This window comes from Eptesicus fuscus, chromosome 14 (assembly GCF_027574615.1).
Source record: "Eptesicus fuscus isolate TK198812 chromosome 14, DD_ASM_mEF_20220401, whole genome shotgun sequence".
Taxonomy (NCBI): Eukaryota; Metazoa; Chordata; class Mammalia; order Chiroptera; family Vespertilionidae; genus Eptesicus; species Eptesicus fuscus.
In genome coordinates this window covers 71,690,949-71,718,145 of record NC_072486.1, presented here as the reverse complement: position 1 = coordinate 71,718,145, position 27,197 = coordinate 71,690,949, and the positions used below count along the sequence as shown (strand labels likewise).

The following is a 27,197-nucleotide window of genomic DNA, read 5'->3' as shown; positions in this document are numbered from 1 at the left end:
GGAATAAATGTATTTTTGCCCCCTTTTTCAAATCCTCACTTGAGGGTATGTTTATTGATTTGTAGAGAGACAAGAAGGGAGAGAGAGAGAAACTGATCATTTGCCTCCTGTATGCACCTGACGGGGGATCAAACCCGAAACCTTTTTGGTGTACAGGACAGGATGACAAGACAGGAAGTACTTTGGCCTAAGAAGTGCTTCAGGTGTGCCAAGCGGGCCAGGCAGGAGTTGAGCTGGTGCCAGAGGCCAGGGCCCAGTCGACGGTCTTGCACACGGGTCGCAGGGAGAGAGCACCTGACCTCTGAGCCAGCAGAACACGAGGGCCTGGGTTAGAACAGTGCTGCTTTTCTTACTGAGCTGCCTGGCTGGGGCTGTATTTCTGCTCTTTAGCAAGGGAATGCTGTGTATATATTAAACACGGTAATTCTTCCTTTCCCCCAATCGGCTTTGATTAAATTGACAGTTTGTCTTATAATGAAGAAGATATATTATTTGCATCCCTGCTTTCTAAAATGGGTTTCTGCCCAGGATGCCAGAAATTGCAGAATCAAAGCTGACAGCTAATCACAGAACCCTTACTAAGCTGGAGTGTGAGAATTTTTTTCTCCTTTTCAATTTCCTCCTGATTTTCTATTTCATTAACCTTATTATTTATATGTCTGTTCTCATAAGCTGCTACTAAGAAAAGCATGGTAAGTATGTAAGTCTCATTAATATAGCAGGAAGCTTTTAATTCAATAGAATGTAAGGTTTTGGTTTGTTTGGTTACAGGATACTTGACTGAATTCCTCATGCGGGCCTTCCCCAGGAGACACTGCACAGCGAGTCACACGTGACTTTGATGCGAGTTTTATAAGAGAGGGAAACTGCTATCTAGCTCTTAGTAAACATGGTTTCCTTAGGAGTTAGCCAACGGAGAAGTCACAGCTGTCCTCTGACGCTCCACGCTGATGACAGGAGGTAGCACAAGGTAGCACCACCCGCGTTCTCCCTCTCAAACAAATTAGCCACGGCTCTAGGTTAAAAAGGCAAGTAAGGTGAAATGACACTTACTTCACTGTCACTTGGGCATGTCCTGGGACTACAGGACACGACAGGAAATACTTGGGCCCAGGAAGTGCTTCAGGGGTGCCCAAGCGGGCCAGGCAGGAGTTGAGCTGGCGCCAGACGGCCAGGGCCCAGTCCACTGTCTTGCACATGGGATCTCAGGGAGAGGGCACCCGACCTCGGAGCTAGAGAGACGGAGGGGAAACACGAGGGTTGCGTTAGGACAGTGCTTCTTTTCCTTTATTTAAAAAAATATATTTTTATTGATTTCAGAGAGGAAGAGAGAGGGGGAGAAAAATAGAAACATCAATGATGAGAAAGACTCATTGATTAGCTGCCTCCTGCACGCCCCACACTGGGGATCAAGCCTGCAACCTGGGCATGTGCTCTGACTGGGAATCAAATTGTGATCTCCTGGTTCATAGGTCGACGCTCAACCACTGAGCCTCGCCAGCTGGGCCTTTCCCTTTTGTTTTTAACAAGTCCAAAATTAAAAATGTAAACGTTGAAAACTACAAAGTAAAAATGTAGCTGAATATGATTTTATCTTTACTTGGAGTGGATGAAGAAGGGATAGTTAATAACACACTATTATGTTTGTTAGCATGAGAAAGAGACCTGTAGCTTATCATATGAAACAAAAAGGTTCAGACACAATGGAGCAATAAATAGGCTAAGGAGAAACCTTGGATGAATTCTTAAACAATTCTGGAAGACATCATTATTCACATGTATGTAAAGGACCTCACAGGCCTTGCAAGTAGTAGATATTCATAAAAGGATTTTGAATTAATGAAGTAAAAAATGACATTAAATATTTGACTATTTTGGGTGATAAGATCCACATGGTACATCAGGATCTGTGTCACGTTCACCTTGTATTAATTTAATTTCCCTAACGAAAATGCTAACTTCCTCAAAATATACAGAGCTTGACTGATATAAAGAAATTTGTTTTCAAATGTTAAAATGTGTCAATTTTAAATACTGTGTAACACACATGGTCTGATAAGAATTATATCTATTCAGGTTCTTTGCTCATTTTTAAATTGGATTGTTTGTCTTTCTGGTGCTGAGGTGTATGAGTTCTTTGTATATTTTGGAAATTAAAACCTTACCAGATATATCATTGGCAAATACGTTTTCCCATACAGTAGGTTCCCTTTTCATTTTGTTGATGGTTTCTTTTGATGTGCAGAAGCTTTTTAGTTTGATGTAGTCCCATTTGTTATTTTTTCCTTTGTTTCCCTTGCCCTAGGTGATGTATCAGTGAAAATACTGCTATGTGAGATGTCTGTGATTTTACTGCCTATGTTTTCTTGTAAGATTTATATGGTTTCACAACTTATATTTAAGTCTTTTATCCATTCTGAGTTTATTTTTGTGTATGATGTAAGTTGGTGGTCTAGTTTCTTTTTTCTTTTTTTTTTTGCATGTAACTGTCCAATTTTCCCAACACCATGTATTGAAGAGATTATCTTTATTCCATTGTATGCTGTTACCATCTTTGTCAAATATTAATTGGCCATATTGGTGTAGGTTGATTTCTGGGGTCTCTGTTCTGTCCCATAGGTCTATGCCTGTTCTTGTGCCAGTACCAGGCTGTTTTGGTTACAATGGCTTTGTAGTATATGATATCTGATATTGTGATTCCTCCAACTTTGTTATTTTTTCTCAATATAGCTGCAGCTATTTGGGGTCTTTTTTTGTTTCATATAAATTTTTGGAATATTCTATGTAGATCTGTGAAATATGCCATTGGTATTTTAACAGGGATTGTGTTTAATCTGTAGATTGCTTTGGGTAGAATGGACATTTTAATAATGTTAATTATTCTAGTCCATGCACGCGGCAAATGCTTCCACTTTTGTGCGTCCTCCTTTATTTCCTTTTCCAATGTCCTATAGTTTCCTGAGTACTGGTCTTTTACCTCCTTGGTTAAGTTTATTCCCAGGTATCTCTCTTTTTTTGTTTGTTACAATGGTAAATGGGATTGTGTTTTTTAGTTTCTCTTTCTAAAGGTTCATTATTGGTGTATAAAAATACCATCAATTTCCAGGTGTTAATTTTGTATCCCAAGGTATCACCTCACACCTGCCAGAGTGCGTATCATCAATAAATTACAAACAGCAAGTGCTGGCGAGGATATGAAGAAAAGGGAATCCTAGTACTGCTGGTAGGAGTGCTGGCTACTACAGCCACTGTGGAAAACAGTATGGAGGTTCCTCAAAAAGTTAAAAATGGATTTGCCATTTGACCCAGCAATAAAACTTCTGGGAATATATCCTAAGAATCTCAAAGCACAAATCAGAAAGAATACATGCACCCCTATGTTCATAGCAGCATTATTTACAATAGCTAAGGTCTCAAAACAGCCCAAGTGCCCATCAGAAGATGAGTAGGTAAAAAAAGCTGTGGTACATCTACACAATGGAATACTATGCAGCTGTAAAAAAAGGGGGGATCTCTGTTTGAGACAGCATGGAGGGACCCGGAGAGCATTATGCTAAGCAAAATAAGTCAGTTAAAGAAAGACAAGTATCACATGATCTCACTTATAAGTGAAATCTAAAAAATAAAATAAACCGACAAACAAAAAAGGCCAGAGGTATGGAAGCAGAAAGCAGAATGATAGACCTGTGTGTGTGTGGTGTGTGTTGGGGGGAAAAGGGGTTGGAAGAGGGGGGACAGGAAGAGATTAGTCAAAGAACACATGAGCATATATACATAACCCATGGATACAGACAATAGCATGGGGGAAGACCTGGAGGGGGCGGTGAGGCAGGGGGTTGGGTGGACGGACGCATAAAGGGAGAAAATGGGAGACATCTGTAATAATGTCAACAATAAAATAAAATTAAAAAAAAGAATTTAAGGAAAACAAAAAACAAAACTAGGCCCTGGCTGGTGTGGTTCAGTTACTTGTGCATCGTCCCATGCACTGAAAGGCTGCCAGTTCGATTCCCATTCAGGCACGTGCCTAAGGTTGTGGGCTAGATCCTCTGTAGGGTGAGCTGGATGCGGCTGATCAATGTTTCACTCTCCATTGATGTGTCTCTTTCCCTTTCTCTCTCTCTCTCTCTCTCTCTCAAAATTAATAAAAAATATTAAAAAAAACAAAAAGAAAAGAAACTTGGGTGTCTTGTGATTACTTATGTGATTTTTTTGGGGGAAAAGACATTTAAGTATTAATAATGTTGTGTTAATAGAAGTATCAGTAATTTGAAAAGCTAATGATTTTTCATGGTCTTTACCTCGCCTTTTTTCCTACTGGTTGAAGACATACAAGGGTGTGCTTTGGTCAAAAGCATCTATAATAATAAAAGGGTAATATGCTAATTAGACCGGACATCTTCCAGACGTCATTCCAGACATCCTTCCTGACAAAGCCGGGGCCCAAGGGAAGCCAGCCCGGGTCCCGGGTGCCTGCGGGCAGCTGGAGGAGGGAAGCCCAGATCCTGGGTGCCGGAGGGAAGCTGGTGCTGGCAGCAGGGTGAAGGAAGGCCTATTCTTGCACGAATTTTTGTGCATCAGGCCTCTAGTATATTTATAACCAGCCAACTGACTTTAACATAGGTTGGGGTGGAATATTTCTCCGATTAAATTAGGAATTTCAGATACCAATTCAAATCACTAGTGGTACCCACTGTCCACTGAATTACCATAGTCATTCCCACCCCACACTTTCCCCCCACCCATCTCCCCTGACCCTCCCACCCACAAATGCATGCTCATTCATATCCTTTAAGAAAACAGACACAATTTTGTTCAGAAAAAGGTGCTTTCCTCCCCAAGAAGGAGATTAACAAAGCTTTTTATCCGCCACATACCCTGCTTCCTATCTTTGAACATGTTTGAGGGAGTATGTGCCTGAAGTCCTACAGACAGACATCCTGCACTCTTGAAGGGAGATCAGGAGACTCCCCCAGGTCCAGCACATGACATCGTGAGGTGCTTAACTGACATCAGCAAAACCTACCATTTGACATTTGGTGAGGGGGAAAAAGCCTCTTCTTGTGGAGCAGCTAGCATTGGTGTATTGTGTTAGTTACAGCTTAAAAATACTGTGCTGATCCAAGGAGACCCATTGTGCAGGATTAAATGAACAAAATCAGGCTAAATCAAACTTTTATTTAAAATCCACCTAGACACTCAGCTACTGACCAAACTTAAGAATATGAAATTAAATAGTAATGTACTAGATTTGGTTAGCCTTAAGTTAATTTTGTTATTTGGGTGAATACAGAATATTTGTTTTAATATTCTGAAAAATCACTAAAAGTTATTATTACTCTTAAAAATGTGCCTAAAGAGGCTTCTGGTCAAGATGGCAGAGAAGGTAGATGCTGTACTCACCTCCTCCCCTAACCATGTCAAAATTACAACCAAATCACAGAACCACACCATTCAGAACGCCTGGAGACTAGCCGAACAGTTCTATAACTAAGGATATACAGAAGAAGCCACATTGACACTAGTAGGAGGGGCGGAGACACAGAATGAGCTGGTCCCACACCCATATTTGGTGGTGGTAAAAAATTGGGAGGGATAACTGAGCTGCAAAGGTGTTCCCTGAGGAGTGAGGAATCCCAGCCCCATACCAGGCTCCCCAGCCCTGGGTTCTAGTGCCAGGAAAGGAAGTCCTCATAGCTTCTGGTTGTGAAAACCAGCGGGGACTGTGGCTGAGACAAAGCTCCTGGAGTCACAAGCGTTCCTCTTAAAGATCCTGCGCACAAACTTACTCACTGATAGACTCACTCACTGTGAGACACAGTGCTGGGGCAGAAGCTCAAAAGGAGCCAGGGATATATGAGGTGGAACTGACTTGTCTGGCTTTAGCACAAGGGCTGGCTTTAACGTAAGTGCTGGCAGAGGCCATTATTCCTCTGCTGAGCCCTCCACCTGCATGAGAAGGTGGAGCCGTATCTGAGTCTCCATCAACATGGCTAACACTGTTTGCTCTCCTTGGTGATTCCCTGAGACCCCGCCCCACCACACCCAACTTGTGGGCCCAACCATGCTCTTTCTGGTGACTTTTCCATATACACAGCCTGTTCTGGCTCATGCTCCAGTCTTTCCAAAAATCATTCAAAGGATCACAAGCTCAAACAAGTAGCATCTGGTCTCACATACCTCATACCTCTTACTAGTCAACCTCAAGCCCAGCAATAGTGGAAGCCAGCTTCAGTTCACAGGTTAGCCTCTCCCAGACACCTCCAATCCCAGAAAAAGTGGCAACCATCTTCAGAGCAAGATACCAAGCTCTGAAGCTCATACCAAGCAGCCCTGGGGAAGGGTACAGGCAGCAGCTAAACATGGCCTATACCAGAGCCACTCTCAGAAAGTTCTAGAACTAACACACCTGGTGGCCAGCTTTGGGTCACAGCAGAGTACCACCCACCACTTCCACAAATGATACACCCAAAGGGCAGACTCAGCAGGCACCAAAGCCTGCTAAAGCAAATCTTGCTCTGTAGGGTCAGCCCCTGTACAACAGCTCCTCCACTGTGTAGTCACGGGCAGTCCTCACTACCAATCAGCCTGAGGATCAATCCCTTTCAATTATGGTCAAACAGCAGTAACGGCTCATCTACAACAGGAAGACACACATAATCCACATGAGGGACACAGCTGGAGCACCCAGCTCAGGGGACCAGGGTGATTGTGTTACTGGGCCCCACAGGACACCTAATACATAAGGCCACACATCAAAACTAAGAGACATAGCAGCTCTACCTAATTCATAGAAACAAACACATGGAGGCAGCCAAAATGAGGAGACAAAGAAACATGTCGCAAATGAAAGAACAGAAAAAAAAAACACTCCAGAAAAAAAACTGAACAAAATGGAGACAAGCAATCTACCAGATACAGAGTTCAAAACACTGGTTATAAGGGGGTTCAATGACTCAGTGAGAACTTCAGCAGAGGCAGGAAACATAAAAACCTATAATAATAAAAGCATAATATGCTAATTAGACTGGACGTCATTCCGGATGACCTTCTGGACGAAGCTGGGGCTGCAAGGGCCGGCAGCCAGAGGGAAGCCTGAGTACTGGGTGCCAGAGGGAAGCCGGTGCCGGCAGCCAGGGGAAGAAAGGCCTACTCTTGCATGAATTTCGTGCATCGGGCCTCTAGTGTACATATAAAACAAAAAAGAACTAGTCAGACATGAAGAATATAATTGAACTGAAGAATACATTAGAGGTAATTAACAGTACATTAGATGAAGTAGAGGATCAAATCAGCAATTTGGGAGATAAGGTAGCAGAAAACACCCAATCAGAACAGGAAAAAGAAAAAAGGAATCTAGCCTGGCCCGCATACTCAGTGGTTAAGCATTGACCTATGAACCAGGAGGTCATGGTTTGATTCCTGGTCAGAGCATATGCTTGGGTTGTGGGTTCCATCCTGAGTGTGGGGCATGCAGGAGGCAGCCAATCAATGATTCTCTATCATCATTGATGCTTCTATCTCTCTCTCCCTCTCCCTTCCTCTCTAAAATCAATAAAAATATTTTAAAAAGAAAAAAAAAAGGAATCTAAAAAAATGAGGATAGTTTAAGGGGCCTCTGGGAAAATGTCAAGAATACCAACATTCATATCACAGGGTTATCAGAAGGAGAAGAGAGAGAGCAAGGGATTGAAAACATATTTGAAGAAATAATGAGGGAAAATTTCCCTAACCTGGTGAAGGAAATACAAGCCCAGGAATTGCAGAGTCCCAAACATGATGAACCCAAAAAGGCACACATCAAGATATATTGTAATTAAAATGTCAAAGGTTAAAGGCAAAGGGAGCATCTTTTTTTTTTTAATGTATTTTATTAATTGTTTTACAGAGAGGAAGGGAGAGAGATAGAGAGTTAGAAACATTAATGAGAGAGAAACATTGATCAGCTGCCTCCTGCACACCTCCTACTACGGATGTGTCCGCAACCAAGGTACATGCCCTTGCCTGGAATCGAACCTGGGATCCTTGAGTCCACAGGTCAACGCTCTATCCACTGAGCCAAACCAGTTAGGGCGAAAGGGAGAATCTTAAAAGCAGCAAGAGAAAAGCAGTTGGTTACCTACACGGGAGCTCTGTGTGAGTGTCAGCTGATTTCTCAACAGAAACATATCAGGCTAGAAGGGACTGCTATGAAATATTCAGAATGATGAACAGCAAGTATATATAAGCAACATTAGTCAATCCAGCAAAGCTATCATTTAGAACTGAAGAACATACATGAAAATTGAAGAACAGTCTCGAGAAACCAAGATGGTGGCATAGGTAAACACCTGAACTGCTCACAATTTCAAAACTACAACTAAAAGACAAAACGGACATCATCCAGAACCACAGGAAGGTTGGCTGAGTGGAAATTCTACAACTAGAAAGAAAGAGAAAAGCACACTGAGACTCACAGGAGCTGCGGAAGGCAGAGGTACCAAGGCGCGCATGCGGAGGGGGCTGGCAATTGAGTTCGTAGCTGGCTTTCTCAATTGGGAGGGAGACAAAAGCTCCTGACTGCTCTGAACTCCAGTTCCGGGTGAGACTCTGGGGACCCAGACTCATACAGGGAGAAACTGGACTGTCTGGCAGCGGGCGAAACTCGAGGGCGGCTTTCTCTCAGAGGTGCTTGCAGCGATTACCGCGGGACACTGAGACTCAGGGGCCTCTTAGGACAGGGCTGACGGGAAGCCATAGCTGTTTGCTCTGCCCAGAGATTCTGCCCCATGAAGCCATTGCTGCCTGCTCTGCCCTGAGACTCCACCCCATCCAAGCTGCTCGTAGAGGCTTTTGCATATGAATGGCCTGGTCCTTTGAATTCTGAACTTACCTAACAAACTGCAGCTGAGCCAGTGAGACCCAGAACATCCAAAAGAAGGCCCAAGGCCCCACAGCAGCTTGCACTGCTTCACAGCTGGGCCTCATCTGGGCACCTCCAAACCCCAAACAAAGAAGAGGAATCTGCAGATCTCTCTATAGCTCCTGCTGGATGGCCTCAGGTAGAGGCTAAATTAGCACCTCCTTAGAGATCCAAGAGCCAGTGTACCCAGGGGTCAGAGTGGGACCATTCAGATTACAACTACTCAGATCCATAAGGGACACACTCAGGGGCAGACTCAGTGAGCACCAAAGCCCCACTGAAGCAAGTCTTGTCTCATAAGGGTGTCTCCAGCATAGAAGTTCTCCCAGCATAGACACAGCTGATCCTCACAGCCAATTGGCCTGGAGGTCAATTCCTCCCAGTGATACCAACAACAATCAAGGCTTAACTACACCAAGACTGTGCACACAGCCCACAAAGGGGTGCACCAAGAGTGTCCACCTCAGGTAACTGGGGAGGCTGAGCCACTGGGCCCTATAGGACACCTAGCACACAAAGCCACTCTATCAACTCAGGGAAGCAGCCAAAATGTGGAGACAAAGAAACAGGTCACAAATGAAAGAAATGGAGGAAAGCCAACAACTAGATATAGAGTTCAAAACTACAGTTATAAGGTTTTTCAAGAATTTTCTAGAAAAGAATGATAAATTTAGTGAGACCCTTGAGGATATGAAAAAGGACCAACTAGAAATTAAGCATACACTGACTGAAATAAAAAAATAATATACAGAGATCCAACAGCAGACTAGAGCAGTGGTCAGCAAACCGCGGCTCACGAGCCACATGCAGCTCTTTGGTCCCTTGAGTGTGGCTCTTCCACAAAATACCATGGCCTGGGCAAGTCTATTTTGAAGAAGTGGTATTAGAAGAAGTTGAAGTTTAAAAAATTTGGCTCTCAAAGAAATTTCAATTGTTGTACTGTTGATATTTGGCTCTGTTGACCAATGAGTTTGTTGACCACTGGACTAGAGGATCGCAAGAATCAAGTCAAAGATTTGAAATACAAAGAAGCAAAAAACACCCAACCAAAAGAGCAAAAAGAAAAAAGAATCCAAAAATATGAAGATAGTGTAAGGAGCCTCTGGGACAACTTCAAAAGTACCAACATTCAAATTATGGGGGTGCCAGAAGAAGAGAGAGAGCAAGACACTGAAAACCTATTTGAAGAAATAATGACCGAAAACTTCCCCCATCTGGTGAAAGAAATAGACTTACAAGTCCAGGAAGCGCAGAGAACCCCAAACAAGAGGAATCCAAAGAGGACCACACCAAGACACATCATAATTAAAATGTCAAGAGCAAAAGACAAAGAGAGAATATTAAAAGCAGCAAGAGAAAAACAGTTAATTACCTACAAGAGAGCACCCATGCGGTTGTCAGCTGATTTCTCAACAGAAACTATGCAGGCCAGACGGGAGTGGCAAGAAATATTCAAAGTGATGAATAGCAAGAACCTACAACCAAGATTACTCTACCCAGCAAAGCTATCATTCAGAATTGAAGGTCAGATAAAGAGCTTCACAGATAAGAAAAAGCTAAAGGAGTTCATCACCGCCAAACCAGTATTATATGAAATGCTGAAGGGTATTCTTTAAGAAGAGGAAAAGAAGAAAAAGGTAAAGATAAAAATTATGAACAACAAATACATATCTATCAACAAGTGAATCTAAAAATCAAGTGAATAAAAAATCTGATGAACAGAATAAACTGGTGAATATAATTGAATCAGGGGCATAGAAAGGGAGTGGACTGACAATTCTCAGGAGGAAAGGGATGTGGGGGGTGTGGGAAGAGACTGGACAAAAATCGTACACCTATGGATGAGGACAGTGGGAGGGGGGTAAGGGCAGAGGGTGGGGTGGGAACCGGGTGGAAGGGAGCTATGGGGGGAAATATGAGAACCGACTGTAATAATCTGAACAATAAAGATTTATTTAAAAAAAGAAAAAAGAAAAAGAAAATTGAAGAACAGATAAAGGCTACCCAGACTCGTTTAAAGGGCTAAATGAGTCCATCACCACCAAACCAGTATTACAAGAAATATTAAAGGGACTCTAAGAAAAAAAAAGATAAAATATATGAATAAAATGGTAACAATTACTTTAAATGTAAATGGACTAAATGTTCCAATCAAAAGATATATGTGACTGAATGGATAACAAAACAATACCCTTAAGGTATTAAGGAAAAAAAAAAAAAAAAGAAGACTCATGGACACAGACAGCAGTATGGTGACTGCCAGAGGGAAAGGGTTCGGGGGAGGTAGAAGAGAGTAAAGGAAGGCTAAATGGTAATGGAAGGAGATTTGAGTTGTGGTGGTAAATACACAATACAGTATACAGATGATGTACTGTATAATTTTATTAACCAAACTTACATAATTTTATTAACCAACTAAAGGCCCGATGTACAAAATTTGTGTGTGTCTGGCCTATCTCGCTCAGTCCCAATTGGCCAGACCCCAGCAGTAAGCTAACCTACCTGTTGGAGCATCTGCCCCCTGATGGTCTCTACATGTCATAGAGAGCAGTTGAACAGCCTTAGCATATCATTAGCATATTACACTTTGATTGGTTGAACAGCTGACTGGTCGACCAGACACTTAGCATATTAGGCTATCCTACCTTATAATAGAGAAACATGCAAATTGACCGCACCTCCGCTATGCCCATAATTGGGCCTGCGAGAGGCTGGGGGCGGGACTCGGGGTGGCCTATCCTGCCGTTGAGAAGACCAAGATGGCGGCGCCCAATCCTCTTAGTTCCGGGGGTCCCAGGGGCAATCGCCACCCTGGGGGGGGCGTGGCCAGGCCCAGCCAGCCGCTCCCGGGGTTTCCGGGGCGATCGCCACCCTGGGGGGGCGTGGCCGGGCTGAGCCAGCCGCTCCCCGGGGTCCCTGGGGCTGGGGGGCATGGCTGGGCCCAGCCAGCCGCTCCCAGGGATCCCGGGTGCTAAGGCCACCCTGGGGGGGCGTGGCCGGGCCCAACCAGCCGCTCCCGGGGGTCCTGGGGGCTAAGGCCACCCAGGGGGGGCGTGGCCGGGCCCAGCCAGCCACTCCCGGGGGTCCCGGGGGCGATCGCCACCCTCGGGGGGGCGTGGCAGGACCCGCCCAGCCGCTCCCGGGGGTCCCCGGGGAGATCGCCAACCTGGGGGGGCGTGGCAGGACTCGCCCAGCCGCTCCCAGGGTCCCTGGGAACATTGCAGGCATGTGGTTGCTGAGACCCAGACCAGGCCTCTGGCCACAGATTCATAGCTTTGCAGAGACCTAGGGCAGGGATCTGCCTCATCTGCAGAGAGACAGAGGTTCTGCAGTGCCTCCAAGACGTGGGTGGGCCCAGCCAGGGATCAAGGGGCATGGAAGGACTCCTGGCAGAGGGGCAAGGACCCTCACCCCTGAGGCGGGGGTTGAGGGGTAGAGCCACCTCAGTGAAGGGGTGCTGCACTACAGGGTACTGGACTGACTGACATGATTCAGAGAAGCTCCCAGTGCTAATGGGCCTCGCTCAGGCGGCCTTCACACTTCAGAGGCAGTGACTACTGCTCCTGCCTTGACCCAAAAGCAAGCTCACTACACCCTGCCCCATAGCAGAGCATGCCTAGGCAGTGAGTGGGAAGCCTTCCACCTGCTTCGGAGAAGCGGGGGCAGTAAAGAATGGGGGGAGAGGAAAGAATGTGGAGCATCCGCAATGAAGAGGTGCTTGAGAAAGAGGCTGGGAAGCCTGACTGGAAGGTTTGTTCTGTTTGCTGGGCCACTGCCCCTTAGGAAGCGCAAAGAGCATGGCTCTGAGGGCTTCCTGTGTGCTGAGTCAAGTTCCACAGCCAACTGGAATTGGCCTCAGTTTCCTGGTCTGTAAAATAGATGAAGCGTGTCCCAGGGCCTTCACTGAGCTTTGATGGCCAATTGAGATACTATATAAAGAAAATGAGGGAAGAAGTGAGAAAGAAAAGGAAGGACAAGAAACACAAAAGAAAGACTGAAAGGAACCTGTAAACCCATTGTCACTTAAATAGGGAATATAGTCAATAGTGTTGTAATGATGGTATGATGCCAGGTGGGTACTAGAAATATCGGGGAACACTTTGTAAAGTATATGATTGTCTAACCACTATTCTGTAACTAATATAAAACCTGAAACCAATACAAAATAATGTTGAATGTAAAGAAATGAAAATTGGAGTGAAATTTTTATAAATTTCAAAGTTTAAATAAAAGCTATAAAGGAAGGAAGGGGAGAATAAAAAGTGTTTTTCATTTTGCCACTTCATTAAAAAGACAGTTGTCTTTATATGGTGCTTTTATACTTTTCTAAGTCATTATCTCATTTTAATTTCCGGGCAACTTAAAGACAAGATAAGTATTCCCTCCACTATTCAAAGAAAGGAAATCTTGGTGTCTGGTCCTAATGATTCAATCGTCAAGCCCTTATTGTAAAGCAGGGTTAGTAAAATTTTCTGTGCAGGGTCATATCTATACTAATAAAAGCCTTGGGGGTGATCAGGCCAGCAGGGGAAGGTATTTGGGGGCAATCAGGCCCGCAGAGGAGCAGTTAGGGGGCAATCAGGCCAGCAAGGAAGCAGTTAGGGGGCAATCAGGCAGGTAGGTGAGCGGTTAGGAGCCAGCGGTCCCGGATTGTGAGAGGGATGTCCAACTGCAGGATCGGGCCTAAACCTGCAGTTGGACATCCCACGAGGGGTCCCATATTAGAGAGGGTGCAAGCTGGGCTGAGGGACACCCTCCCAAGTGCACGAATTTCGTGCACCGGGCCTCTAGTTATATAGGAAAGCCAAGATATGAAGCAACCTAGGTGTATATCAGTGGATTTATTGGGGTCTTCACTTCATAAGTTTTATAAATGTCTAATTGCTAATGTGTACACCTGAAACTAATATACTATATATCAACTGTAATTGAAATATAAAAAAATTGTTAAAAATATGAAATGTGTCAAAAGAGAATTCTAATTTTTCATGTCACTTTTTAGTATTACTGTGGCAAGTTTCAGTCATATATTAAAAGTAGCTTGAGTGGATGGATAATATTCTGAAGACCCCTGTAGCAGTGGCTTCTCCTTAAGAAGAGTAATTTTCTAATCTAGTCTTCCACAGAACTTAGAACTTGGTGAGATTCCCTAAGAGTTAATAATGGTAAAACCTATTTGCTTTTTTTAAAAAAATCCTAACATAGTCCAGAAACTTTATGGGTTTTATATTTGTTCTCTTATTTAACCCTTGAATATCCAAATACTGCACTTGCCTGAGGCCACACGATTATTAAAAGACAGAACCAAGCCCATGTCTCCCAAAGCCCCTCTCCCAACAATAGGCTGCGTTGGGCTCGCCATCCCACCGCAGCTGCACCCAGCGGAAATGCTGCTGCACCAGCAAGTCGGAGCCCTGGAGGCAGGCCTTGGCAATGGTGCCCATCAGAAAACAGTTCTCATGAAAGTAGTAACATTCCGACATTCTGTTTCCTAAAATAAGCCATATTTTGGGACACATGCAAATTACAATCAGTCAAAGAAAGAACATAAAGTCTAGCATATATTCTGGGGAACAGAAAACAGAATGATCTCACAGGAGCTTGCTTCTCAGCACGCTCTCATCTCGCCACAACCTTTACCTTTTGAAAAAGTACAGGGGCTTTCAGTGCTGCAATTTTCCAGAGGTACCAAGAACTCTCCCAATAACTCAGACAGTGAAGATTTTTCTAAGTTCTCTAAGATGATGATGATTTTCTTGTTAACAGGAGATTGTTTCACTGGGATCAGATAAGCTGTGGTCAGAAATGAAATGCAGTGATTCAAGCTTTTACAAAAATCTATATGAATGGGTAAAATTTACCAAGTCTGAAGATAAAAAGTTTCAGCAAAGATGTAACATAATAAGAATGCTCTTCAATTGCTGACCCAGGATAAGGACTCTGGCCAACAGTTTGGCACTATTTACTAGAGTTGAAGATATACACACACAACCATTCAATAGTAGTTCCACAACAGATCCCAAATGGAATCAACCTGACTGTCCACCAACAGTAGAGTGGAACAATAAATAGGAATATATTCATGCAATGGATATTAAAGTGAACAAATGGGTTTCCCTTTTTAAATCTGCTGTTTTCTTGATTTCATCTCTGCCTCTTTATAGAGTTATTCACTCATTTGGTGGAGACATCCTCTTAACTTCCCAGAAAGAACTAAGATGGTGGCATAGGTAAATGCCTGTATTCACTGTTTCCCACAACCACATAAAAATTAGAGCTAAAATACAGAACAACTATCATTCAGAACCACCTGAAAGCTGGCTGAAAGGAAATCCCACAACTAGAGAAGTAAAGAAGAAAAGCACAATGAGACTGGTAGAGGAACAGAGGCATGTAACTGGCTGGTCCGACACCCATGTGTGCCATTTTTTTTAATCAGGAGGGAGATCGTCTCTGTGGAGACTACCCATGAGGAGCAAGGGGCCCCAGCTCCACGTCAGAGCCCCAGCCCAGGGTTCCAGAGCTGGGAAGAGAAGCCCTCATAACTTCAGGATTGTAGCTGAGTGATAAGGAGGTGGCTGGAATCCTAGGTGTTCCTCTTAAAGGGTGAGTGCACAAACTTACATGATCCTACTTCTTTCGAGCTTCAGTGCTGGGGGACCCAGACACATATGGGGAGGAACTGGATTGTCTGGCATCAGGGCAGGAACTTGGGGGTGGCTTTCTCCCAGACAGGGATGCTCACAGGGATCATTATTCCTGTGCTGAGACCTCCCTGTCTACAGGGCTGACTGGCAGACAAAATTGAGTTTCCATCAGCCTGGAGCACACTGTTTGCTCCACCCTGGTGATTCCCTGAGACTCCGCCCCATCCAATAAGCCCCACCCAAGCTGTTTGCAGCAGCTTTTCCATATGAATGGCCTGTCCTGGCTCAGGCTTCAGATTTTGCTAAAATCTCTCAAACAAGCTGCAGCTGGTGCCAGAGTGCCCCATTCCTATCAATAAAAGGCTCAAGAGCCAGCACTAGCACCAGCCTGCCTTGCTTCACAGCTGGGCTTTGCCTGGGCACCTCCACACCAAATACAAACAGGAAATAGCCATCTGCAGATCTCTCTGTAGCTCCTGCCAGGTGGCCCCAGGAAGTGGCTGGCTTTGCACCTCCCTGGAGACCCTAGAGCCAGTGCACCTGGTGGACAGCTTCAGGTCATAGCAGATTACAATACTACACATCCACAAGCAACACACTCAAGAGGCAGACTCAGTGAGCACAAAAGCCCCACTGAAGCAAGTCCTCTTCCATAGAGGTGTTTCCTGCATAGCAGCTTTTCCATTGCAGTCACAGCTGGTCTTCACAGCCAATTGGCCTGGAAGTTAACTCCTCCCAGTGATGCCAACAGCAATCAAGGCTCAACTACAAAACTGTGTACACAGCCCACACAGGGGCATACTTAAAGTGCCCAGCTCATGTGACTGCAGAGGCTGAGCCACTGGGCCCTGCAGGACACCTACTACACAAGGCCACTCTACCAATTCCAGGAGACATAGCAGCTCTACCTAATCCACAGAAACAAATACAGGGAAGCAGACAAAATGAAGAGACAAAGAAACATGTCACAAATGAGAGAAATGGAAGAAAACAAACTACTGGATACAGAGTTCAAAACCATGGTTTATAAGGCTACTCAAGGCTCTTCATGAGCCTTTCAAGGATTTTAGTGAGAATGTGAAAGACATAAAAAAAATCAGTCAGAAATTAAGCATATACTAACTGAAATAAAAATAATTTACAGGGATTCAACAGTAGAGTAGAATTTCTGAGAACCAAATCAATGATTTGGAATATGAGGAAGCAAAAAACACCCAATCGCAGTAGCAAAAAGAAAAAAGAATCCAAAAATATGAAGATAGTGTAAGGAGTCTCTGGGACAACTTCAAGTGTACCAATATTCACATTATAGGGGTGCTAGAAGGAGAAGAGAGAGAGCAAGATGTTGAAAACCTATTTGAAGAAATAATGACAGAAAAATTCCCCTACCTGGTGAAAGAAATAGACTTACAAGTCCAGGAAGCACAGAGAATCCCAAACAAGAGGAACCCAAAGAGTCTCACCCCAGGACACATCATAATTAAATTGCCAAGGGTTAAATACATAGAGAGAATCTTAAAAGCAGCAAGAGAAAAGCAGTTAGTTACCCACAAGGGATGGCCCATAGGACTTTCAGCTGATTGCTTAACAGAAACATATCAGGCCAGAAGGGAGTGGCCAGAAATATTCAAAGTGATAAACAGCAAGGACCTACAGCCAAGATTACTCTTCTGAGACTGAAATAGCTTTTCTGTATGCTGTGAAGTTTTAAAAATTAGACTAGGAACAATAACAGCCACCTCTCAATTTAGTTGTATTTGTGGGAGCTTTTACACTAGTGCCTGGTGTGTGCTGGATTCCCTTCAACAAAGTTATTCAGTAAAAAATGTTAAAATACTGTGCGTCTCAGTGTTTAAATGTTCTCTCAGGAATTCACTGATTATGGAACTATGATAAATCTATAGCTTGTTAAAATGATGAAAAACTAACAAACCAGTAATAAAAAATATACTAGGTTGAATGATTTGTTTATCCACTTTCCTGTAACTAAGGACTAAAGGTTTTTCCTTGATTAGTGTTAGTTGTCTGGCTAGTTCCAGTGGCCCTAAAGCTTCAATATCCAGCAGCCAGAACCCATCTTCAGGAACATGTAACTGCATTTCAACAAATGTTTACCCAGTGCTCCCTCATTCTATGTCCCATGTTAAGTGTTATGTCTTATCAGAGGTGACTAATTCTAATTGGGAACGTGGCATTTTAAACTAAACTATTATGAGGAATGACATCTTAATAGGTTAGGACAGTGGTCGGCAAACAGCGGCTCACGAGCCACATGCGGCTCTTTGGCCCCTTGAGTGTGGCTCTTCCACAAAATACCATACCACTTTGAAGAAGTGGCATTAGAAGAAGTTTAAGTTTAAAAAATTTGGCTCTCAAAAGAAATTTCAATCGTTGTACTGTTGATATTTGGCTCTGTTGACTAATGAGTTTGCCGCCCACTGGGTTAGGAGAAGGCCTTCTAGGTTTAAGAAATGGCAAACACAGGCAGAAAATGGAGGCTGGGCAGGGCTCAGTTCAGGAAAGTGAGAATAGCTGCATGACAGTGACTCAAAATTGATACTTCCCTCTAGTCACGACTGGCTGGGAGCTTGGTGTGGCGCCACATTGGTGGAATGGGATGTAGCAGCAGCACGGCAGGCTGTGTCCTCCCGGGGCTACACCTGGGACCCATTCCCAGAGGCTATGATTTAATTGGCCTGTGCTTGGCCTGAGCACTTTGTGTGCAGCCAGGGTGAGACTTGCTGCTAAGATCACAATCCGACCACAAATGAAAAGTGGAATGCCATGTTGGGAGGGACAAACTACCAGCTCTGAGAATCAGTGGAACTCTTTAAGGAGGAAGATAAACAGGATTTGATTCCTGCTCTGAGATCTCACTTTGTCTTTTTAAAATTTTATATAATTATTTTTTTGTTTTCTTTTCAATTTTAGCTGACATACAATATTACATATCACTCCAGTGATTAGATATTATAAAACTTGAGTGATTATCCCTAAAAGTCTCATACTAAAACACATCATAATTAAAATGCCACAGGTTAAAGACAAAGAAAATCTTAAAAGCAGCAAGAGAAAAGCAGTTAGTTACCTACAACAGAGCTCCCATACAACTGTCAGCTGATTTCTCAACAGAAACTATGCCAGCCAGAAGAGAGTGGCAAGAAATATTCGAAGTGATGAATAGCAAGGACCTACAACCAAGATTACTCTACCCAGCAAAGCTATCATTTAGAATTGAAGGCCAGATAAAGAGCTTCCCAGACAAGGAAAAGCTAAAGGAGTTCATCACCACCAAACAAGTATGACATGACATGTTAAAGAGATCTTAATTTCATGTGAAGAACTGCCTGGAGAGGAAAGATACAGGAGAATGCACCTATAGGCTTTTATTGCTGAAGTGAAGGAAAGAGGAAATGGGCACCTCATCCAAGGCAGAGGATGAAAAGGCATCTGAAGAGAGGTCAGTAAGGCTCAGGGGTAGCAGTCTAGAGAGGGAGGTAGAGAGGAAATAACAGTGACAACCGGGGTTCCCACCAGAGAAGAGGTTGTGCAGTGAATGGAGGCAGAGAGCACATGAGCAAGAGTGAACTCGGAGAGGGGGTAGGGGTGCTAATTTATGTTTCAGGCCTCACAAAGTACAGAACCTCTCTGAGATGTCCAGCAGGTGGTGGGACGTGAGAATGGGAGCAGCGAGTGAGGATTCAGGCTGCAGATGAAATAAATGAGTTTACAGGAAAAAGACAGCAAACTCATTCTCCTGGACTCACAAGCAAGAACTGAGTTGCTAATGACTTCATTAATCCCACGTTTAATGCACAATTCATGTCCTAAACAGGATTGCTGTTCATAACAGGTGGGCTGGGTTTTGCCCTCATCTTTGTTTACCGTGGTCTCCCAGGAGGTACCAACAAGGGTCAAGCAGACTGGGTTTCTCCAGTGAAAGCTTTGTCTTCAACACTGCCAGCCGCATTTCCTCCGTTTTTCAGTACCACCTATTTCCCCATCTGACCATTTTCGTTCAACATCCTCACACAACTTAGCCCAAAGGCAAATTTTATTTTAGTTGAGAAATAGCATGTGTCTAATTCAGGTTATTTTGCATAGTTTCAGGTCTATTATTTTAACCAACCACAGAGGCAGGAAATCATTGGTTTCCAGTTTGAAGGGTTAAGCCTCTCTCTGATCAAGGTTTATGGAGACAAAAGGGTATGCACTCTGTGTTGGAACTGGAGAGTCCTTCTGGCTTGGTGCCAGAAAGTTAACCGTTTGGAATGCCTTTGCCTTATGCTACTTCCAAGTCCTATTTCAGAAACTTATCTACCCTTTTTTTTTTTTGGCCCCTTTTTTCCTCCCAACATCAGAGGCTATGTCAGCCCTGCTCCTCTCCCGCAGGTTGATAATCGTAAACAGACACGCCCTGGGCTAGGTCAGGGGTACACTGCAGCTTTGAACACCCTTGTATTAAAAGTTCCAAAGAGTCAGTCCTAAAGCAACACTCATTGGTTTAAAAATACTTGACATAACATTTATAGTTAAACTCAAACTCCTCTGTCTCTAGAGTGACCCTAAGTCTACAATCTCCCCCTTGGGAGGGGAAAGCCGCTGTCTTTTACACTGTCTACTTAAAAGAAGGGCTCGGCAGGGGTGAGGCTCTGAGAGTTCAGATGAGGAGCCAGGGACAAGCCTTGGAAGAGCCTTCTGTACGTAATGCAGGATCCAGGGAGGTGAACTCAGTCATAAAGACGCCAGTGAGCACACTCTCCTCCTGTTGTACATTATTCCATCTTCATTACCTCTAAAAAGGAGAGTTCACTTAGGAATTCAAAGTATTATTTTAAAATATTAATCTAGGGCTTAATTTGTTTTTACAACTTACTGTCACATGTAATTTGAAGGAGTATCTGTCTTGCTAACCTAACTCCATACCTTACACTGAGGCAAATTTTGACCCAAGTCTAGTACGTGTTCACAGCCTCCTTACCATGCAACAGAGGCATGTGGCATGACTATCTCTCACGAAAGGCAATCTGAGAAGGAAGATGTTATTTTAAAAGAAACCCAGAATAGCTCTTGCTAGTATAAGTGCTATGTCTTTCTTTTTGAATGATTCTTTTGTTCTACCTTCTTTTCTTCACTGGTAGCATTTTTAATCTCCATATAAATTTTAAATTCTTTAAAACTAATTATTTAAAATACACTTGCTACTTTTCCTTCTTGTATTTTTTGCTTGTACACTTTATTTATTCATTCTCTGTCCACTGGCTTTCTTTTTACAGATTCACAGAGAGGAACAAAGAAGGTAATATAAGTGCTGTGCACAGTGGAAGATGAACTTCAGTGTTCTAACCTTAGCCCAATCCAAGTTGTTTAAATCTCTTTCATTAAAGAAAAAAAAAAGGTTAAAAACCAGGAGTAAGCATAGCATACCTTATGAATAAGTGTATTCCTTACTTGTAGTAATATAATTTGATCCATTTAATTTCTTATTTAAAAAAGCAAGAGAGTAACTGGTAGATAATTCCCATCTCCTCATTAGTCTCAAAGCTGGAGTGGAACAGCCCAGGCATACCTTTTGCTTCTCTCCTCTCTGTTCCTTTCCATCACCTCTTGGCCACAAGAACACCCTGCTTTGTGCTTTCTGCACTTTAAGAGAAGTGACACCACACCCATCGATGGATCTTACCCCCCCAATTCACGAGATTCCCTGCCACTGCTCACAAGCATTTGGCGTCCCCATCTATAGGACCTAATGTACATTCTCCATGAGCTCTTTGTTGGTCAACAGAAAATTAAGGTGATGGTGGAAGGAGTTTTAGGAGATGAGGATGGACATCAGCAAGAGCAAGGTCAGACAGAGGGACAGACCATAGTGTTCTTGACAATATAACATTCGGAGAACTTTAGTTTTTACTCTGGAACCACTGGAGTATAATAGAAGAGAACTGTTATGAGTGGTTTTGTATGACTGAGCTCTCTGGAAGCCCACGAAGGGAGGGAGTCCAGAGTAAACAGGAAGGGTTAGTGATGAGGCCTCCTCAGTTTCTTTCTTTCTTTCTTTTTTTTAATATATTTTATTGATTTTTTACAGAGAGGAAGGGAGAGGGATAGAGAGTTAGAAACATCGATGAGAGAGAAACACCGATCAGCTGCCTCCTGCACACTCCCCACTGGATATGTGCCCGCAACCAAGGTACATGCCCTTGACTGGAATCGAACCTGGGACCCTTGAGTCTGCAGGCCGACGCTCTATCCACTGAGCCAAACCAGTCAGGGAAGTTTCTTGAGTAAGAAGTAAGAGTTGGTAGAGGGAACGTAGAGCAGGAGGAAGAGAGGGGAGATATGAAGCAGATTCAACAGAACTCAGGACTGACCAGATGTGGAAAATGAGGCAAACTGAGGAATCGATGATAATGCTCAGGTTGCTAACTTGGGCAACTGCATTCTGAGCAATGAACGTTATGTCTTAGTTTTGTTATTAAAAAGAGAAGGAAGATATTTGATGCTTATAAGTTACTGATCTTTTACTTATTTATAATAATGACTTATCTTCAAATACAGAACAAAAAAAAAACACCTTTCATATTTGAAGATGGCATACCATTTGCTACATAATAAAGTAATTAGAGTGGAGATTTTTTGGGCCTCAGTCTACTATTCAAAAACTTCATTTTTCATGTATTGTACAGCATGATGATTATAGTGAATAGTACTGTACTGCATATTTGAAAGTTGCTAAGAAAGTAGATTTTAAAAGTTCTCATGACAAGAAAAAAAATTTTTAAGCTATGTATGGTGATGGATATTAATTAACTACATTTATTGTTGTGATTACTTTGCAATATATACAAATACTGAAATGTTGTATACCTGAAATTAATGTTATATATCAATTATATCTCAATTAAAAATAAAATAAAATTTAAAAAATATGGCATTTTCACATCTAATTAACTTTATTTTTATGCCTTATCATTAACTACTCCCTGATCAACTCCTATACTCTCTAATCTTACTTCTTTCTGCCTCCACTCCAAGCAAGTTCTTCTAATTGCTGCACCTGAATATGACTAGAATTTTCTTTTTCTTTGACCATGCTATTTCCTGTATTAGGAGGTTCGCCCATTTATTCCCCATAAGAATTCAAAAAGTGTGCAAGGTGAAGTAAAAAAAAAAGCTACATGACTAGCCTTTAAGGAGCTCACAATATAATAAGTGTTTGGGCCAAGGTAAAAGCTCAAATAATACCCTCAGTGCCTTGACCTATAGTTGGGTGGGGCCCAGAGGTATAAACAGAGCCTACTGCTGTTCATTAAAGGGAGTTGTCATACTGGAGGGATAAGGTAAGCTTTCATTTGAGATGTCCTTAGAAATTTTAATAGATGACTTTTAATAGGGACTTTAATAGGGACTTTTTAATAGGGACCATGAAATTTTAATAGGGACTTTTCCTGTCATTTCCAGAAGGGCAGAGACCATATCTATTTTAATCAGTACTGTATATATATATACTTGGCATAGTACCTGCCATGTGGTAACTGTAGTGTGTGTTGGGGTTGTACGTGCTGGGGTTGTATGTTCACTCTAAAATTCTAGATGAAAATTGTAGCTTGAACAAAGACACAAAGAGTGGAAAAACGAAAAAGTGTAAGGAATGAACACCATATTTTGCTGGAGCATAGACATCTATTAAAAAGTCAGATATTCCAAAGAAGACTTACAAATGGTCAACAGGTACATGAAAACTCAACATTACTAATCTTAAGAAAAATGCAAATCAAAATCACAATGAGATCTCGCCTCATGCCTGTCAGAATAGCTATTATAAAAAAGATAAGAGGCAAATGTTGGCAAGGATATGGACAAATGGGAAGCCTTGTGCACGGTTGATAGAAATTCATATGGTTACTATGGAAAACAGTATGGAGGGTCCTCAAAAAAATTCCAAATAGAACTACCATATGGCCCAGCAATTCCACTCCTGGGTATATATCCAAAGGAAATTAAATCAGGATCTTGAAGAGATATCTGCACACCCTTGTTCGCTGTAGCATCATTTACAATAACCAAGACATGGAAACAACAGAAAATGAAACACACACACACACTCACACACAGAAATATTATTCAGCCATAAAGTAAGAAGAAAATCCTGCCATTTGTGATGACATGGGTGAACCTGGAGGGCATTGTGCTAAGTGAGATAAGTCAGACAGAGAAAGACAAGTACTGTATATCACATATGTGGAAACAAAAAAAGCCAAAGCCATAGAAACAGAGTAGAATGGTGGTTGGCAGCACCTGGGGGGTGATGGGGGAAATGAGATGTTGGTCAAAGGTACAAACTTTTCAATTACAAAATGAATACATTTTGAGGATCTAATGTATAGCATGGTGACTATGTTAACAACATATTATATATTTGAAAGTTGCTCAAAGGGTAAACTAATATGTTCTCACCACAAAAAAAGAAAGGGTAATTATATGACATGGTGGCAGTATTAGCAAATGCTATGGTAGTAAGCAAATCAATGCGTTACATTATACACCATAGTCATACACAATGATAAAAAAAATAAATCTAGATTAAAAAAAGAAATAAAGTTCAAATAAGCAAATCAGGTGGATCAATGTTCTATGATGGAAGGCCTTGAATGGCAATGACTTAATTCAGTGGGCAATGGAGGGATATGGGAGGCAGGAACCACAGAGAGCTTTTAATTAGGGTCTGGTGGCCTCTGAGGGGCATTCAGGGAAGAGAAGCAGTAGGCAGAGCAGTCATTTATAGAAAAGAAGACGAGATGTAGGAAAGGAGGCAGAATGTAAGATGATGTCACTGGGGATGGGCATTGAGGCCAACTTGGCAAGATATAACCATGGACTGGCTATGGGAGAGGGATGAGGGGTCCATGAATGAGAAGACCATGGGGTTCTATGTGGCCCTCATATTGCTTTAAAAATGGAAATAGTTGAGCCCAGCCTGTGGGGTTCAATGCTTGAGCACTGACCTATGAGCTAGGAGGTCGCTGATTCCATTCCCAGTCAGGGCACATGACTATGTTGCAGGACTGATCCCCAGTAGGGGGCGTGCAGGAGGTAGTCAATCAGTGATACTTATCATTGATGTTTCTATCTCTCACTCCCTCTCCCTTCCTCTCTGAAATCAATAAAAATATATTCAGAAAAAAACTGAAATAGTTGATAACACTGATCATTTGACAACAACCTACATTTTTATACGAATATCTAGACTTTTGGCTTTTCCCTAAAAATTATAAGACTTCAGGACACTGAAGCTACACTTCTGCCAGAAACAAGCTGCTGGCGCTGAGAGCTGCCCTCAGGTAGATGGCGATATCCCTCCTTCTCCCCTAGCCCCACCCAGCCCGTCACCCCTTCCTGTGGCTTGTTGGCACTTGGGGTCATTCAGGTTTTCAAGTTTGTCAATAAAACCTGAGTTTCAAGTGTGAGGGGCCAAAGGACTTGTGCCACTCAGCAAATTTGGAAGCCAAGAAGAGGAGCTCTTAAGAAGATGCTCCTGGAGATTTAGAAATGCTGAGCCATCCAACCACCTGAGGTCACCGCATGACCTAATGCTCTGCTCTCCTATGTTCTTAGCTCGCTAAGCTTAAGCAGCAGTCAGTCTGTAGTTGCTATCTTATCTAATGGGGAGAGAACAAAAGATCTTAGCTTCTAACTTTGAGATGAAACAAGACAAAGTTGAAAAATGTAGGGGGCCTTTGTTACATAACTAAGGGGGGAACAGACATTTTGGCACAGGTGAGTTTTTAAGGAACAGTGCCTGGCAGTGATTAAGGTAAGATTCAGGAGCCAGATGCTTGGGTTTGAGTCCTATTCCTCCTTTGTGTACTAGCTGTGAGATCTTTTGGGCAAAGTATTTACCCTGTGTTGTCATGATTCATGTTTATAAATCAGGATGTTTAGATTAGGGCCTACCAGAGGAAGAGCTTACTCAAGGTTAGCTATTATTAGTAGCATCTTCAGAGAAAACAGCTTTCGGTAGCTTTCACTAGTTTCTGACCAACGGCTAGGCTGGGCACTACAGCTTCTAGTGGGAGTTTCTTGTGCCCACAATGTGCTTCTAGGTTTGGAAATCACTGGGCCGTCCCCAAAGCTGCCTCTTAATTTTATTTCTTGATTTAGGAACTGTTGGTTATTTCCTTCTTCCTAAGCATGGTCAACAGTTGTCCTAGCCGTAAGATCTCACCCTCGGTCACGGCTCCAAAGATGATAAGCACCCCTCCTCCAAAAGGGAGATGTGAATTTGCTTTTCAAAGCACCTTCCATGGAACTTGCAACTGCTTCCCTCCTTTATCTGCTCCCCAGGGCTCTCTGTAGCTCTAATCGCATGGAGACTGGTTCTTTCAGTTTTGTGTCATAGTCACTAGACATGCTATGCTATGCAGGGCTAAGCTAATTGCACCTGTGGTGAAGCTTAGGGTCTTAAGCTCTGAAACCTAATATAGAAATTCATGAAAATGTTATATTAATAAACACATTTATCCTGGTTCTGCCACTGTGTGGTTGTGTCAAGTTACTGAACTTCTCTGTGCCTGTTTCCCCACCTTTGAAATGAAGATAATTATACCTACTTGCATCCCATAGCTGTCACAGAGATGAAATATGTGCCATGTGTTTAGCAAAGTGATGGTCAATAGCTTACTAAAGGTGACGTGGAGAAAGTAGTTCACCTCTGGTACAGCAGTAAAGGGTGTTTTGGTTGTAGAAAATTTATAATAATAAAAATTACCATAACTAATGTGTTTTTTCATGATCACTATGCAATTCTAAACAGCAGCAGTGAAGTCCTACTCAGTCCCGCTAGGGTGGACTGCTCCCACCATCTCCTCCCTTGGTATACCTCTGGTGTCAGTAATACAGTATACTCACATCAGATGAGTTATAAACAAAAGATAAAAAAAAGAAGGAAAGAAAATGCAGGAAATACAATAAGTGCAATGATATAATATATATACACAAAAATAATTTTTGCGAATATTTGAGTTCCCAATTTTCATCCCATAGCTGTTATTGTTGTTTCTTAATCCTCATCTGAGGATATTTTCCCATTGGTTTTTAGAGAGAGTGGAAGAGAGAGGGAGAGACAGAGAGAAATATGGATGAGAGAGAGACACATCGATTGGTCGCCTCCTGCAGGCACCCTGATCAGGATCAGGATCAGGGCCCAGGGATCAGGATCAGGGCCTGGGCCAGGGAGGACCCTGCAACCAAGGTATGTGCCCTTGACCGGAATTGAACCCTGAACCCTTTGGTCCACAGGCCGACGCTCTATCCACTGAGCCAAACCAGCTAGGGCCCCATAGCTACTGAATAATTGAAAAGTTGACTTAAATTTATCCCCAAGCAACAAAGTTCATTTCCCTTTAATAGCATCACTGAAGAGCATGCCCTTTGGTTATCATAATTCAGTTTGCTAAAATGGTCTTACCACTACTGATGAACAGGTCTACTAGCTGCTCCTTAGAGAAATCAGCATCCACTTCAGCTCTCACTATCTCACAAGAGAATCCTGCAGCCATTTGTCTGTGCTGTGGCAAGGGAACACAGTGGTTAGTTTTACACACATTCAAGTTTTTAAAGAAAGAAAGAGGGTCTGCAAGTCATTGATA

General features: G+C 42.8%; 1 protein-coding gene across 1 annotated transcript in view; it reads right to left on the bottom strand.

Moving 5' to 3' along the window:
* CTTNBP2 (cortactin binding protein 2) overlaps positions 1-27,197 on the bottom strand; it is a 179,999-nt gene that overhangs the window by 16,270 nt on the left and 136,532 nt on the right. Inside the window, 4 exon segments of the mRNA XM_054726058.1 lie at positions 1,054-1,232; positions 14,203-14,393; positions 14,543-14,695; positions 27,017-27,116. Of these exon segments, the coding sequence (XP_054582033.1) occupies positions 1,054-1,232; positions 14,203-14,393; positions 14,543-14,695; positions 27,017-27,116 (623 nt within the window).